A 17,904-nucleotide genomic window follows, 5' to 3' on the forward strand; every position below is an offset into this window, starting at 1 on the left:
AGTAGTTTCATTTTTTTTGTTTTTTTATCTTGTGAAGGCCAGATTTCCATGACTCAATAGCGGGACTGAAAACTGCCTGTAAGAACTCACACAGCAGTCTATTTGTCTCCCACATTTGTAAAGACTTAAAGTTGCAATAAAGGAGATACAGAAAAAGAAAAAAAAAAGTCCACCAGTAGTACTAACAACCAGCTACCACCTGATGGCAGTATAACACAGCGGACATGAGGCAAAGACGTTGCAGTGCAGTTTGAGGCTTTAAATAGCAGTGGGGTACTTGTAAATCTGAGCACTCTGTAGAATCATGAATCACCATCCGAGAGTTTAATCTACTCAGGAATGTAGAGCGTGACATGCTGGCAATAAATATTGCACTCTCGTGCTACACCACATATCGGTAATGAACCAAGACTTTACTGTGGCGACAACAACAACAAAAAAGACATTACATTTAATTCACTCCAGCAGCCATTGCTTTACTTGCGTTTAGATTGTATTTTGTACTCGTGCTAAAATTGTTTAGTCATGGCCATGCAACATCCGTGGACATCCAGCAAGCGGAATATTCCCAGAAGCAAATTGGAAGTGCTTGTATCTGTTTTGCTTATAAAATATGTAAAACCCTGCCCAATGATATTAGAGTGGCTGACACAGCAGAATGTAAAAAAAATAAAAAATATATATATATATGCTTTTGACAAATCTTCCAGTTCCCAGCAGTCAATGTATTGCTCTGTATTTCCTTATTGTTTGGTGATTGTTATGAAGTAAAGTACTGATGTGGTTATATTGATAACATATACAGGTATATTCCATTTCCAATGTGAGTCTCAAGCTGAAGTCCTACAGACTTTTCCCAAAAAAAATTCACTACTCAGCCCATTCAAATGGTTCTGCTTCAGGTAACAGAAAATCAACATATTTGCTTCATCATTTTCCATATTAATCAGGTCACAGTTTGGCTGGTGGAATCAATCCCCGACCCAGAACCAGTATCACGTTTTCATCAATGATAGATCCCAGCACCATCTGCTCCAAGTCATCAGTTATTCATAAATATATATATATACATATATATATATATATATATATATATATTTATTCATGTTTTTATGTATGTGTATTTGCCCATCCATTGTAAACTCGGTTAGCTAGTTATCAAAATGTTCGATCAAAACCTTTGGCTTGTGTTAATATTATAACACAAGCCAATATCCAAATACATGCAGACATCACTCCTGAAAAGGCTTCCATACTAGGCTACCAATACATATTTTCATAACAATTATACAGCATGAAGCAAACACCAGGGATACATGCCCTTCCTTCTTGTAACCAGTCAGTCGATGACTCACTGAACCGATCCTTTCATTATGGTTTATTCACTCAAGTGTCTAAGTGACTGGCCATATAGAAAAATGTGGCCTGCCAAAGACCAGCTGACACATTACTGAATAGACCATTATGGGAGGGTAAATCTTGTGGATGGAAACCCTTTTGCCTATTTAATCTTTATGATGTGCACGTAACCTTGAATGTGCACATGCGTCACCTTGAGGGTCATTTCTATGTGGAATTCTGAGAATCAGTCTGGGTACATTGACAGCTCTTCCATCAGACCTTTTCGGCTGAGGGAAATCTGGAGTGTAGCCGAGGCTATGGCATCGTTTGTGTTACACATACCTTCCATCTTAATAGATCCATTAACATCAGGCACTAGAAAATACAAAGCTGTCACTCAAATGAATACACCCTGAATTATTAAACCCACACACAAACACACAATTGTACAGAGGCCCACGAACACTATTATACTATTTGGCAAAAAAAAAGTCCTAAGAAATGCTTTCATTGTTGAGAGAATATCGTTTTTTTTTGTGTTCACATGTTACCACAGTATTGATTTGCATGTCCATTGCATGATGGAATGGCTCTGGTGTTCATCTGATGGCAGATATGCACCTATGAAATATAAAATGTAAGCATTTCCTAGTGTGCCAACAGCGATTGCCAACAGCAGTGATGACAAAATTCCAGCTGATAAAATGCCATCTAAAAATCACACAATGAAGATCTGACGACATATCTTATCATACCATCATATAGGACAACCAATTATAATTCTGCCAAGAACATACCTGTTTTCTTCAGTCTGACGGTTGTATTGTTGAATGCCTCGTGTGTACGCACCTTCAAGCTGAGAGGCAACGTTCGTCGTTCCTTCTTCAGATATGAGTTAGTCATCCGGTCGATGTGGTCCCAAACGTTTTGTTTCAATTTTTTTGCTCCAGGGGTAAAGTGCTAAATCGTACTGTAGTTAAATAATCCACACAAGTCATCACTACTGTTGTAATGGTGACATAAATACAATATCATTCCCTCTTTAGCTAGCTAGTAAGGCGTGTACACCCTTGCACCATTGGAATCAACCAATGGGATGCTTGTAGGGGCGCTGGCCACCAGGCCCAACTCACAATCTGAACGTTCAGGTTGAACGCGTGCATATGGTTTGTCGATCCTGAGCTACAAGTGCAGTAGGGCCAGTTCTGCTGTGCCCCACCAAGCGGATACAGGCAAGCAGCATCACAATCACAATCAGAACCGTTTATTGCCAAGTTACACATACAAGGAATTTGACATGGTGCATAACAATAAACAATGAACACGATAATCGAGACATAATTCAAAAATAGAAAAATATTAAAATGTACAATAAAATGTGGTAAACAAACAGATAACAGTACGTTAAAGCAAGTATATTATGAAAATGGCAATTTTAATAGAGAAAGACAAATGTACACACACTACAAAGCAATATGCTTCTAGAGAAGAGATTTCATTCAGAATATGATGAAAAATTGCCCAAAAAATTTGAAAGTAGACAAAGTTGAGTTTGCTTTTATTGTGTCTAAAATAGAGAAAAGCCGATAACTTCTTCTGTGCAACAGCGCCCTCTGGTGGTGGTGCCACTTAGCAGCGTCAGCAGTGTGTGTACTGCTAGTTCCGTTAGCTGTTAGCTGTTAGCTGTTGGCCAAACACATCGTCCAAAACAATAACAAGTGTGCAAACTGTGTACGCCCCACTGTGTATCTGGTGGCAGAGTCGCGGGCTGGGTAGATGCACTCAGCCGTGTTACCACTAGCGGCCGCGGTGCCGATTTAAGAGCGGTGAGTGAGGAGTAAGAAGGCAGCCAGTGGCGGCATAAATCAGGCAATAAAAGGTGTTCTGAGAAAGTGTGGGTCCCCCGCAACCACGAGAGGTCCTTGAGTGTGCAGCCATAACTGGCCAACTAAAAAAATACTACGCCGTTTGCTGCAGCAGCATGCGAGGTTAGAATGCTGTGGACAAAAACAGTGATGCACACTCACTCAGTCAGGGACGTACACAGCAGCACGCATAACTTCTCCTCAGGATTACGCCTGGCGGAGATAGTAATACTTTTATTTAGCGATAGATTTAGTTTCGCAGTGTTGACGCAGCAAATCATTTCACGGATTAATTGGCGTTGTTATTAAAAGTTATAGATTTGACAGAAATTGGTCTTCTGGACTAGTCACAATATTTATGCCTTTGAAGTATCACCTTCAAATCATTTTGTCTGTTCATGCTGTCGTTTACTCATCTGCCACTGGATTGCAACATCAAACGGCCATGCATGACCTCCAGATGGGATGGAAAGAGCGAGAGTGGTAGAATGAAAAGTGGAGGGAGAGGACATGCAGTTTTTATGAAGCATACATGTTGTTAATGTTTTCCCCTCTGTCTGCTCCTGACACTAAAATAAGAGGGAAGTAGGCTAATGTATGGCACCATGTTGCCTTTCCACCTCAACATCAGCCTTCGAGAGTCAAAAAGTGACCGAGCTGTGCAGAGAATCATGCAGCACCTATAGGCAAGGTATATTAGATAAAACATGATTTTACAAAATTCCATGTCTCTCACTGCTGTTCTTTCTCTCCATCTGTTTTCAGGTGGGAGGTGCCATGGAAAAGCCGTGGCCAGAGAGAGAGGGACGATGTGCCAAAAATATTAATTTGAACAGCATTCCTCAGCTTCGGTTCTCTCATCTTTTTTGCCAGACGCAACAGCAAGACGCAACAGCAGCTATAGTGAAAGAAAAGCCTTGAGCCAGAGAAGAAATCCGGAGTAAGGAGGCAGAGCGGCGGGGCAAAGAGGAGGACATTTGACAGATAAAAAGGGGGGAGCTCTGCAGCAGGATCCCCACCGTGCTAAACACAGGACTGCGTGACTGGTCTGCGAAGGCAGAGGGAGGAGAGAGGAGAGAAGGGAGAAAGGTAGGAGAGAAAGAAGGGGGAGGGGAGGCAATTCAGGCGCAGTGCAAGCAGACTGGATGAGTAGCAGCCGCGGCACAGGCAGCAGTGTCGGCACCACTAGCCGTAGCATCGTTCTTTGTGGCTGCCCGGAGGCTTGTCTTGTGGCTTCAGTAGCATCAGCATCATCCACACACACACACACACACACACACACACATTCAGAAACATCTGGACACAGACCTCTCCACCGCCTGCCTTGTACACACACATGTCGTGGTGGCCACCAGAGAGGAGGTAGTAAGTGACGGGGCTCGGGGGAACCGAGGGACACTGGAAGAGGAATCACTGGTGGCTGTGTGAACGTGAGGAGGGCTGGAGCGACGCCGACCAGAGCAGCAGCAGCAGCAGCAGCAGCAACAGTAGCAGAGGCACCATGGCGCAAGCCGCCAAGCAGCTCCGTAAGACCAAGGACCTCGCAGAGGCCGCCGCCAACGAGCAGCGGGAGAAGGAGGAGGAGAAGATCAAAAAGAGGAATCGGTCCAGGGATCGCAAGCGCAAGGTATGGCAGGCTGTCTCAAGAGACAAGGGGAGGTGACGGTGTTTCTTACATCCATCTTTCCCCCTCTACCTGCCTTTCTCTCTCTCTCTCTCTGCATATATTGTGCAAGATTGGTGAGGATGCAATTACACATGTATAATTACACAGTTGGTGTTGCGGCCTCAGCTGGTGTGTGTGTGTGTGTGTGTGTGTGTGTGTGTGTGTGTGTGTGTGTGTGTGTGTGTGTGTGTGTGTGTGTGTGTGTGTGTGTGTGTGTGTGTGTGTGTGTGTGTGTGTGTGGGCTAACCAGTCAAGCACATATCCTCTGGTACAGGTTGTATTTGCTTGGTCAGATATTTAGCTTCTGGGGAAGGCTGTTGGTTAAATAACAGGTACTGTCAATGTCAGTGTCCTTTCACAAGCATTTTGGGGGATCCAGCCTTACATGGGTGCAGCTCATTCATATTAATGCAATGCAAAGTTCAGTGCACTGCACTTACAGTGCATTTGTATGCATACAATGCCATCCCCATTAACATGCTCTGCGTGCTCTGTTCTTCTCCACGAAGCTGTTTTTGTCTTAGATTTGGTGTTTTTTTTTCATTGGGGAAGATGTAAAATGGAGGGGGAAGATGGAGGTACACTAATAGATACAATTTCAACCCATCTTTTTTTTTTTTTGGGGGGGGGGGGGCACTTTGTGCTACATGTATTGTTCCATAAAGAATCCCATGCTAATGATATCATATTTGTTGCTAGTGATATTTGTTGTGCAGTGGATTAACATCTGAATGTGTTGTCACAAACTAGACACGCAGAAAATCATCCTGTAGGCGTGACATCTCTCTCTCTCTCTCTCTCTCTCTCTCTCTCTCTCTCTCTCTCTCTCTCTCTCTCTCTCTCTCTCATCCACGCTTCTGTCTCACTTCTCCCCTGCACTCTCCCACTCTGGTTGTGCCTTTGGGGTGTAGGTTTTATTGGGGTTGTGCCTGCCTTGCACTCATGCTTGGCGGCACTGAAATGATACATGTCCTAGGTACTTGTTGAATGGATTTAAACAAATGTGTTTGTGTGTGTGAAATGAAGAGAATGCAAGTATTTGTCTGAAAGACGGAGACACAAACGACACAAAGGAAAGAAGGGACACTTCTTTTTTTTAATGGAATCTGCAGAGAGAGCTCGGGTGCTCATGGAGTGTAATCTCTCATCTGTATTTAATATTCTTTCCACATAACACAGATTATTTGTCATCACCACAGTGATGTGGTTTGCTCAGGCTTTGCAGAATGCTTTTGGCAGTATTACTGGTTTACATTTGTACACAGAATCACTTGTGTTTCCTGCATTTTGTCAGCTAAATAGAGGCTCTTTAATGTCCCTCATGCACTATCCTCAGACATTCTTTTAAAATCGAATATCCTTGGTACAATCATACAATTTCAATATAACTTTTCATATAGAACAATACGTAGAATCTGATATAATTAGCAAATCCTTGTTGTGTAATAGTGGGATTTTTTTATGAACCAACTTTGTTTAATAGAAGAGCATTTACAACAACTGCTTCAAATGGGATAAAAATGAAGCGTGGACACTAATTTTTATGAGGATTACATAACTCCATCAGACATAGGATTACATTTATGGCTGTACTCGACTAGAACAACCGAGTACTGAGTAGTATGGAAACTTCTCCAGTTAAAGGAGACCTGCGTTTCATCTCTCTTTTCCCCAGATTTAGAAAAAAGAAATTTACTGGCTACATGCCTGTGGCGTCTGATAAAAGTCAATATGGTGGTGGCTCTTTATTCTGCTGAATGCTTCCATTCACATAATTGCTATCGACTGAAGTAGAAAAAAAGGTATATATATGAAGTACTCTACTATTGGTATCACTGTTAAGGGTACGGACAAAGCATGGATTGATATTGTCATTTCCCCGTTTGTTGTGTACCAAGGTTAACGAAGAGTTTGCTTTTGGCAACTAGATTGAGGTTGACTAGAGTTTGAATTGTAAATACGATTAGGCAGTAATAACAACTTTGCGAAAGGTAATGTAGAGTTTTGGAACACCTGAGAGATTTCTATCCGCCTCAGACAGACGATGGTGGTGGTTGGTGATAAAATAAGAAGCAACTAAACTCGACCTGATTACATGATATGAAATGTGGTGATTTCCAACACTGTTAAAGATTAGGCTACTGAGCTGACAGACACTCCAAGCCAAATGGAATCAAGAATATTAATGCTATTTTACCCTTCGGTTGGTATAATTTGATTTACTGCACTCAGCCCGCCATTCACTGATCTCCACGCTGTTAATGTTCCCTACCTACGTTTATGTTACTGTCCAAAAATCAATCAAGCTGTTATATTCAAGATTTCATTAACGGTCATAACAGCTCTCCATCTCAAATGGTTTATTTTCCTTTGGCTTCACTTTGGTGTAGAATATGCAAACCCAAGCACAATTACTCAGTTCATAAAATAATATAAAGAATTAAAAGTGTTGAACAGTTTGCCTTGTGCCCTTTAAGGCCGTGTAAGTGGCCAAAACGAATTAGCTCCCGCTATATCCAGTACTGTACAGTTCTCATTTGATTTTCAAGTATAAATCAGCAAAACCTCTCATCTATTTGTATCATTGTTATTATGTAGACTCACAGTGTTCAGTGTCCAGAGCTTAAGGCACCTTTGATGCAGCAATAAGAGAGAGTTTGTTGGAAAAACTAAATCCATCTCTGCTTCACTGCTTCTGTCTGAGTGGCTTTTCTCCCTCACTCTCACCTCAATCATCAACCTTGCCTCTTTGTGCCTCTGTTCTCTGTGTATCCCTCTCTGAATCTATCTTTCTTCCTGAAGTTGATTGTCGCTGTGCACCCAGAAAGTGTGAGGGAGCGAGTCAAAGAGCCGGAGAGGGAAAGATGAGGCCCAGGCGGGTCTTAATGTTCTGGGGATGTTAATTAGCTCCATTCGATGTAAATCAAACTCGGCAGCATGGTATCTCTCTTCCCTACTCCTCCCTTTGCACAAAGGTCATCCACTGAAGTGTCAACAGAGATCCCATCATAACTCTGGATAGACCGGACCGTAATGCAGTTAGGGAATCCGAAAAGAAAGTGCAGGGGCAATCTGCTAGCTCTGCCGGTTAAGGTGCGTGCCATGCAACTGCAGAGTCGTAGGTTTGAAGTAGATCAACAACCTTTGTCATCTACTTCTGTTTCTCCCTAATTTTCTTATGCTGGATGTACTTGTGTGCAAATACATTAATATTTCCTTCTCAGAACAAAAAAAAAGAGCAATATTAGTTGCTCATCACAGAATCAAGGCCATATGTAATGCAGATCAATGCTTGGTTACATTGACGCTAAGTATTTTTGCCTCACTGGCTGTAGCCTGACCACTATGGGTCACTTTCTGCCTATACATTATTGATCACTGGTGTATGTTTACTAGTCACGGGTCGCAACAGTCCGATGACTGGCACTGATTTATGTTGCTATGAGTTAAGGATGTCCCGATCGAGTTTGATTGGCCCTGATCCTGATCTGAGTCCTGAGCGTTGGGTAGCTGCCGGTACCGAGTGTGATGTGATGCATCTGTTATATTTACCTAAATGAAAACTATTGAATTGAGCAGCTCAAATGATTCATATGATATGAAATCACTGCAGAATGCAGCTTTTGACGTGACGCAGCCAGCTAGAGAGAAGGAGCATCTCTCTCTTGGAGTTGTCGCAACGGCAGAAGCTTTCACGGTTGCGCCTCGGCGGAACGAAGTGAAGCTTCTTTCCTCACAAACGATCTTTTGGCTGAACACGGACACCAGCTGGCAAAGAGCACTTTAACCAGACCACAGACGGATGTGATTTTGCCTGTTATCAAGTAACTCATTAATTAGTGGCAGCTGATCTGCCGCAGGCAACGTTCATCGTTTTAAACGGCGGAAGTGATGGCCAACTCACGATAAAAAGGAGAAAGTGATATCTTAAATGTTTGACACATCTGCTATGAATACAACTTCATTTAAAGTTGACTGTTCATGCTTGTGGAGATTTGATCTTGTGAATTGCAGCAACAGGCATGCCAATTTGAATTGCATACCGATAGTCAATGCTTTTTACAGGCACATAATAACACGGCCGTGATGCAATATAGATTGTGTTAATATATAATACGAGTGGTCTAATGTGAATGAAGAAGTACATGAAAATGCTTGCTCATCTTCAAATTGCACTCGTGATTGTTTGGGTTTACTTCCTGTTCTCTGTAACCAGTGGGACGGACTAATCTGGGACATGGAGCCTTTTATTGTCGTGCCTCAGCGTGAGGCTCCGTTGGCCCCGTACATTTCCCTGTTTCCTCCAGGCCTGCACTTATTACAATGGCTCCAAAGATCTGCTAATGGATAGTGTGCGCTTTTTGTGCACACGTGTACGTGCTTGCTCGCGTTCTCAATACGCGTTTTCATGTGTGCATGCGGGGGGGGGGGGGCACATGCGGTTTGTGTGAGTGCGAGTGCAATAGCAGGGCTTCAGGGTATATCATTCCACTTTTATGTAACCTTATGGATATACCCAACCCTAATTAGCCAAAAACCCTCTTCTGTCTCTCTTTTTCTTTACCTTTCTGCCCACTTCTGTCCTCACACAAAACAACACATTGTACAACGACAGGCGTTTTTATTAATGCCTAACTTTGGTAATTAAAAGTGGTATCATCTGCATGAATATATAATTCCAATTATGTTTTAGACAAGGGGGAAATTAATCTTGTGTTATTGGAGCTTTGGAAGCAAAGTGGCAGATCATTTAGATAGTTTGTGTTATTACAGTCTGACTGACACATTACTCTGTGAACTGCATGAACATTTACATTTGAGTTGATTTACTTCAGGTCAGACAATTTAAAACGACAAGAAGCCTGGAAGCATAGAGTATTGTCCTCCTCAGTCACATTAGAAATCTTTATATATTTTCTATGTGACAGCTTTTTAGGGTATACAGGGCCGCGCTGATAAAAGACTTGTATCACTTTCTACCCAGCTGCTGTCTTTGACAATTTGAGCTCCTTCTCTTTTTAAACTCAGTATCTAAATATTGCAGTCGGTTGCAAGTCTACTGTGCTTAAATACAGTATTGTGTGCTGTCCCAGATTCGAAGAAAGAAGTGGTTTTGAAAAGAATACTTTGATTCGCTGTGTGTTTGAGTGGTGAGGGGGAGGAAATGAAGGATGTTTATTTGGTCCCACGAGAGAGGGGCTCTTAAGGACGTGTCCTAGAATCCAAGGGACTAATGTATCACATCAAATTTGTGCATTTTATTTCGGTTCACCTGTGAATCTGTGTATATAGATGTGCATGAGCCTGTTTGTATGTACTCATAAGTGGATTTTGCCAGGAGGAAGGTCCTTTATAAGTTGACTTAACTTGGTTATGAGTGATGTGTATATAGGCCTATATCATTGATTAAGTAAAATGATTGTAAGAAGGTGACAATCGCATACTGGATGTGTTTAATGGCTAACATATGTTCAAATGTAATTCCAATTTTCACTTTGCCTTTTAGCTCTGCTTTGGTCGCCACCAACTCCTGCGAAATGTTTTTTTTAGTCTTCTGCTTGCTAAATGTGAAATATTCTTCACCAGATAGCTGCTATTTTTTTTTTAATCTTTCTGTCATTTGGTGCTGGACAGGTAGGTGTACGATGGCTTTATCAGAGCTTGTTTTCTGAAAATATCTGCATGCAGGGTGGATGAGAGCAGTTACGTTGAATTGTACAGCTAAACATTACATGTTGAGTTTTACTGAATACAATGTCAAGTGGTGCAGGTTGTGGTGAAAGCTTTTACTCAAAAATTCTCAAAAACATCGTGATAAAAGACACGATAACACATGTTTTCTTTGGGCGGACGGCAGCAATAGGTGGCGTAATAGTTTGGGCCGATGCATTTTTTCATCCTCTTTGAGGAAAGGGAGGGCCGGATGAGCCAAGGTCAAGCAGAGCAAAGCGGCACTCAGCCCAGCCCCGAAGCAGCCACAGGCTATAGTGACCTGCCAGCCTAGGATTACGGTGCATATAGGAGCTGCCCATCCATCTGCACACCACTACTGAGTGCTTGCTGAGCACCTGCTCCGATACTGTATCCGATGTTGCCCCGGATCCGTACCTGCTCAGACAGCACAGGAAGATTCCAGAATAGCAGCACGATGGCCGATATTTATCAGACCTCTCTGAGGGCTTATCTAGGGCTCGACTTTGACACACATTTTTGATCTGGAGATCAAAGTGATTTTAGATACGCACGCCTTGTCTGACATATTTGATAGATAGAAGGAAAGTCATTTTGCGCCGTTTATGCAAAACTTTGGTACCCTTTCTGTCTCTGTACCTGCAATTCTGGTACATTTGTGTTCTTATATGGACAAAAGAAAATCTGGCATAAAATCCTTGTCTAATCTAATCTAATTTGTAATCCTAACTACAATAAATGAATACATTTGTACCAAATAAAGCAAAGTTCCCAATTCCCAAAGCCCCAATTCCACAAGCTTACAGTGTTTTTTAAATTTTTTTATAAATAATTGAATGAAGTTTGAATATTTCTATTGAATTGGATCTTCAGAGAATTTAGGTTTTACGGTTTATTGTGGCATTAAGAGAGACCAACCGTATCCTGCACTGTATCTTTGTGTTATGTTTTAGATGTTTCCAAGCTTGGGACATACAGTAAGCTGCCACCGTTTGAACACAAACCATGATTCAGATGCGAGGCTAAAATCATAATTTTTTTTGTTCGTCGACGTAGTCGGAGAGTCAGTGTGCCGATGGCCCATTAGATCAACGTGCAGTCATTGAGTTCCTCAAGTGCCACAGCTCATCTACCAGCCTGTACCTGTTAGTCAGAGAAGCCATCACCATTGTTAGCAAGGCCAACCAATGTAGAGCCCTGGCACGCAGAGGCAGCGCACACAGCTGTAAATCTTTTGACAAAGTGTATTGTGACCCTGGGGTCAGCAAGCAGGCGATCTGAAGTGACTGATGTTACCGTGGTGGGATGATGAAGAATGCCTCGGTTGGCGATGAGACGGAGAACTTGCTGCACAGATCGACAGGAAATGCTGAAGTGAGAAAAAAATAATTGTCGTTTCAGCCACCGTCTCAAACTGCTGTGCATGGTCACAGATTTATGTGAATGCAGAGTTTCTTTTCAACTCACAGTGCCTCTGACGATAAAAAAAAAACAGGAGTCAGACAGCAGTTGTTTTCCAGATTTTTCTATAGAGTTGTTTCTGATTTATTATTGTCATTATACAAGGATTGCACAATTAAATGTTGTGGTATTGTTTTATCCCAAGCTGCTCCATTTCACATCGAAAAGGGACATCTAAAATATACCACACTTATAAAACATCTTATTTATATAATTAGGGTCACGGTTCGGTTCACAAATACCCACATGCATAAGGATACATTTCTTTTCATTTATTGTGAACAGACAATGGTGGATGTCTCAAAGACAAAATCCTCTTGCTGGGTACTGAGTATACTCAAAAAGCATCTTATATGTTATGTTAAAATTAAAACATGTGCATTACAGTAGGAGGTTTGTTTCACCATGGCTATATTTTAACTTTCAAAGCACCCAAACGTATTGTACTTTATTAAGGAGTAAAATGTAACGCGTGAACAAACACATCAGTCATGTGAAAGTCAGTCACGCCAATCAGCCTGTTGTGCTAACCTCAGCATATGTTGCTAACTCCGTACGGCTCAATGTTTCCGGGGCGGCTTGTGAGCTTTGGTTCCGCAGTATGTGCATAAATCTCCATACCGTGCATTCTGCATGCGGCTGCATGCACCGAACCAGGACCCCCCCCCCCCCCCTCCCCCCTTACCATGACAGTTCAGCACAAATACACAAACTTTTACAGCCCTACAATTGACCTACATACAGTATATACCTACTAAGTTGACTTTTCACAGGTCATTAGCAAAATCAGTATCTGAGGGCCGTTAATTCCTAAGAATCATTAGAGGAAGAGTGAAAGTGATACGGACTGGTACACAATGCCACACACACTGATATGCCCACAAAGAGCACACATACCCACACACACACTTAGAGCAGGAGCTGGGCATTATGTAATGGAATTAGTGCTCCTCAAGGTCTACATGGATCATGTGGCCTGCAGGAACCCACTAATGCACTGAAGCAGCCGCTCTCAGGCACACCCTGACTCCATCACTTTCCTCTGCTGGCCTAAACACATCTTGCATTATTTGTGCTGGCTAATAGACATGATGCATCATCAAAAATCAAGGATTTCATATACAGGATACTAAGGATCAAAATTTGAGTTACTGAAGTATTACAATTTAAAAAGAAACGTTGATTTTTTTAATGCCTAAATTGATGGAATTCAAATGAAATTGCTTCATTTTAGTTTATGCGGCGGTGGAAGGATGTTGCTGCTTTTATTGTTGAATTTGGTGACAACATGTTAGTTTCAAGAAAAAAACACGTTGCTCCGTAGTCCCTGACAATTTACTTCAGGACATCTGTGACTACAGACATGCTGAAAGTCAAATATTTTTGCTCTATCAATTTAGTATTTATTTCCAAAGTAAGTCTCTAGAAGTGTAGAAGAACTTTTCCCCATGGTCTAGAATTAAGAACGAGGAAACAAAAGGCATAATAAATCATAATATTGGATCACAATACATTTATAATCGGCAGCCAAGTATCAAAATAGGAGATTAGCATAATCGTCCCAGCCCTAGTGGTCACAATATGCTGTGAGATGTTTTCATTTTTTGTTCCACATCCGTCCTGTCATTGACTGTCGTTATGATTGTATACATTTTTTTAAATGTTTGAAAATGTAGTGCAACTATGTATGTGTCACATATTCCAAACTGACTTGAGATTGATCCTAGGCAGTGAACAAAAGTCTAATAATATGTCTAATAGTACAATTTGGATGGACACACCCTTACAATAATGCAATTTCATATATTGCCCTGCAAGAAACAATACCTCTTTGAACATCGTGTTGTTCAGCTTGTGTTGGGACTGTGTCAGAGGTGTGGATTCAATTCACTTCCTGTATTTGTTTTCGAAGTAACTCGTCTCCAGTGACTTTTTATTCACTTAGCACACATTCTGTTGTTGGTGGCTACATGTTAAGGATTATTATCTCTTTTCTTTACAAAGGCAGTGAGAACTTAGCAAGGACGCAAGTCAGAAATCTGTGGAGGGATGCTCAACACAAGTCATACCGTGTCATTTTTAAATATGACTTCACGGATTTGAGACGTCCCCCATGTTGCAGTTAATATGACGTTCGGGGCTTAAAAAGCTATGATTGAAAAAAATACTAATTAATTGATGCAATGGAAGTAAGTGCTCTTTGACAAGTAGTGTCACCTTTATTTCACCCATTGAGGCATGCACGTGTGTAGGTGGTTTAATTGGTTTTGTGTGTGTGTGTGTGTGTGTGTGTGGGTGTGTGTGTGTGTGTGTGTGTGTGTGTGCAAATCTGTACCATGAGAAGGGTGTCATGCGTCACTGGGATTGCTGCTTGATGGCAGATGTAATGGCTCCTCTCTCTTCAGGCTCATCACTCAGTAACCAACCTATGCACACACACACACACACACACACACACACATCCAGTTAAAATTCAAAGTTATCAGGTGAAAGAGGAATACGCACCGTGAACAGCATTGGTTTTCAAGTTGTGTAACTTCTGAAAATGCCACAATCCAACATCAGCGTTTTCCAGTCCTCTGTGCCAAAACCAGCTGCCATTCATTCACTGGTATCACTTCACACTCTTTGATCCGAGAGAGCTCGCATCAGCACTCACTGATGGCTGGGAACACAAAGGCAGCAAGGGGAGACGGCGAGCAGCGAACCCGAACTGGGTGTTTCAGTCGACTCTAAAAGTCCCTCTGCTACTTGTCCCCCCCCGCCCCCCCTCCCTTGGGTGTGATCTGTTGTTGGTTGTGAATTAGTCATTATGCCCATGACATGTTGAAAAAGAGAGAGAAAGCCAATCAACAGTGCTGTGTGTTACCCTGCACTCTCCTCCTCTGCCGTGTACTGTACAGAGCCATCGAGTTGGAAAATGCACATTTTTCGCTAATTCAATTTTAAACTCTAGCTGGTCGGAGGGGAAAGTGAAGCAACTGTTTGTTCTCTCATCAACGCCCTCAGCACGTTACCTCCGCCAGCTATCTTTCTGTCTCTTTGCTTATTCCTGCTCTTCGCAGAGTTTATCTCTCTGACTCCCGCCATCTTTCCCTCTTGTCTTTTTTTCCTTCTCCCCCACCTCTCTCTCTCTCTTTTTTACCTCCCTCATTTGTCCCGTCTCATTAACTGCTTCCCTGTTGTCCATGCCTCTTGTGTTTATCACATTTAGTCCTACTGATTTTTAATGGTAGGAGGAGGGAAGGACTTATATTATTTATTGAAAAGACTTATTGTGTCAATTTTATGTTTGTCATGTTTATCTGTTGAAGTAAATAATCACAACTCCAATATCATATGTGAAATTTTGTTTATATACGACTAATAAGCAACAGCAAATACTGCACATTTTGAATGAAACATAATGTCACCCGGATTACGTTTATGAATCAACATAATGAGGAAACGTAGTTAATTAACATTCCTGGCAAGGTGCAATATGTTGTTATTGAACGCATCGGTGAAATGTTCACTGACATTTTTTGTCTGTTATTTGTTTTGCTACAATAACTGCTCTGACAATACACACGCTTGCAGCAGCTAAGGCATGCTTACACTTCTATGGTTTCGTTTAGGCTATCATGGTACTTGGTTAAGGTGTTTTTCTCCAAGTTGTTCCCTTTTGGTTTAATTTCATCTCAGTGTGAGTCATTATTGTGTTTTGCTGTTATTTACTGTCACACTAGTATCTCTCCTCTTCTCTCAGCCGGTGTTTCACCGAGGGCGGAGCTTTGCCCACACTGTGTGCATTGAGCAGAGAGGCGACACTCAGCAGGCTGCTAGCTTGTTGCTCTCGCTGCCAATATAGGCCGCTCTGTTTCTGCAATGTTGGGCTGAGAAACCGAGCGTGCAGGCTGAACGCCACCCATGTCGTTCTGTTGGGAGATGCATGACTCAAGCAAGAGGAGAAGAGCTATGAGTAAGGAAAAGCCTGCTAGCTGCTAGGCTAATTTATGCAGTGTAAAATGCCACAGGGAGTTTAGGAAGTGCCCTGTCTGAGAGCTGCTATGTGGAAAAACCTTATTTTTTGTAGATTACAGCACACTGCAGAGTGATTTATGTTTTGTTTTTGAAATGCATAGGTACTGAGGTCGGTCACACAGACACTGGCATTGAAAAATGTCATCAAAAATATGCATTTTTTATATTACAGACTGTTGAAGTCAGATCTTTGAAGGTACTTTCAAAATAAAAAGTGAGTTTACATTTTTTTTCTGAATGCTTGAATTAGTTGACGAAAAAGTAAGCATGTGCAGTAATGCAGAAAATTGAAGATGTGATCCATTGAGATGCGTCGAGATTAATCGAGAATCGTTGACAGCTGAATCTTAATTGAATCGTGAGGCCAGAGAATGTTCACTACAATACATAAATGCAGCAATTACTTTTGGGAAAACAAATTAGAATAAATTATAAACAAATCAGTATTATATAAATTATGTGATGAATGATACTGTAAGGCCCTTATGCCCCCAATAGTCTGCTGTGCCATTAGTGCAAGTTATCACAATCTAACCCACTGTGTGTCACTACTGTGTTATGTGTCCATTGTTCATCATATAATCCTATTTACAGCTATTCAAATTTGGAAAGTTTCCTGTTGGCTACTAGGTTGTTGTCAACATGCTCAGTACTGAGCAAACTGAATCTGCTGATGAAGGCCAGGAAAAGTAAGTGAAAGTTCCAGAAAATGTCCAAGGAGCGGACTTAAGGATGATATACGACTGCAAAGAAGAAGCCCAGAAAAGTCAGTAAACAATGTATGCAAGTAGTTAATTCGTTACATGAGCTAGAGTACTAAGCAAGAAGAGAGTCTATACACATGTTGTAGCCCTCCTCTCAACAGATTGTCAAAAGTCTGTATACCCAGGATTCAAAAACGATTTAAAGGCTTTCTCTTTGGAATCCCCGACTCGCTTTACACGTCAGTACCACTGCCGACAGCATTCAGGCACCGTAGTTTGCTGTGTCAGAGTCGGCCGCTAACTACTTTGTCAGCCCGGGCCGCTGTAAAATCGAAAGCCAGGAAATTAATACACATGGGCAATTGCCCTCATTGTAGCTTCTAATAGTCTATTATTAATGTCACGCATCGTCGAGCAGTCAAAGCAATTCGCGCAATGCATAAGGCTGAAAATGTGTATGAATGAGTCTAAAATACCCCCAAAAATATCCCTAACCCTAAAACAAATCAGTTTCCCTTTACCAGTGTACGTCTGCAATATGAGGCAGATTGATTTGCCGTTGGGCTGTTATTGACTGGCAAGGACGTGTTGCTCCGTCCACCACACCATACCAGATGGTAATGTACTGCTTGGTGTGCAGATTGGGCCTCATTAACAGACATGGAGAGTTTTCTCACTGGAAAGCCCATTTCCCTTTGGGGATAGAGGACAGCCTCTCTCGCTTCCCTAATGCCATGATGCTATTGACCGCAGCTAATTGATCCGACATTGATGCCTGTTATTTGCCAAACTAAGAATGTGGGTTAGCAGGCAGGGAATGAAAACATTCCGCAACACAGCAAAGCAGATCATAGCGAGTTTCTCTTGTGCTCAATTTCCTTTTCCCCTGTTTTTCAGCGATCTATCAGCAGTTAGTCAGGCGCAAGCTATGCAATGTTTTGTGTGTAGTGTGGCAAATCCGGCAAACAATCAGGTAGCACAAATCATCCATAGGACAACCATCCATTAGTCGTCTAGACACAGAGTTAGAGGATGAGTGTCGTAAAAAAAATGTTAGCACTGTTTTGCCAAATCAGCCTGTGAGTCACAAAATGTTTTCTGGCATTTTGATGATATCCAGTTAGCAGGAACACAGGAACAGATGGAAATGTTA

At 41.8% G+C, this 17,904-nt stretch overlaps 1 protein-coding gene across 1 annotated transcript in view; it reads left to right on the forward strand.

The window, feature by feature from the left end:
• Positions 1–4,707: 4,707 nt before the first annotated feature.
• Positions 4,708–17,904, forward strand: part of ank1b (ankyrin 1, erythrocytic b) — a 64,087-nt gene continuing 50,890 nt past the window's right edge. Inside the window, exon 1 of the mRNA XM_076079603.1 lies at positions 4,708–4,833. Within this exon, the coding sequence (XP_075935718.1) occupies positions 4,708–4,833 (126 nt within the window). The remainder of the gene's footprint in view (positions 4,834–17,904) is intronic.

Source organism: Anarhichas minor, unplaced genomic scaffold, assembly GCF_050575085.1.
Source record: "Anarhichas minor isolate MPS153535 unplaced genomic scaffold, ASM5057508v1 ptg000073l, whole genome shotgun sequence".
NCBI lineage: Eukaryota > Metazoa > Chordata > Actinopteri > Perciformes > Anarhichadidae > Anarhichas > Anarhichas minor.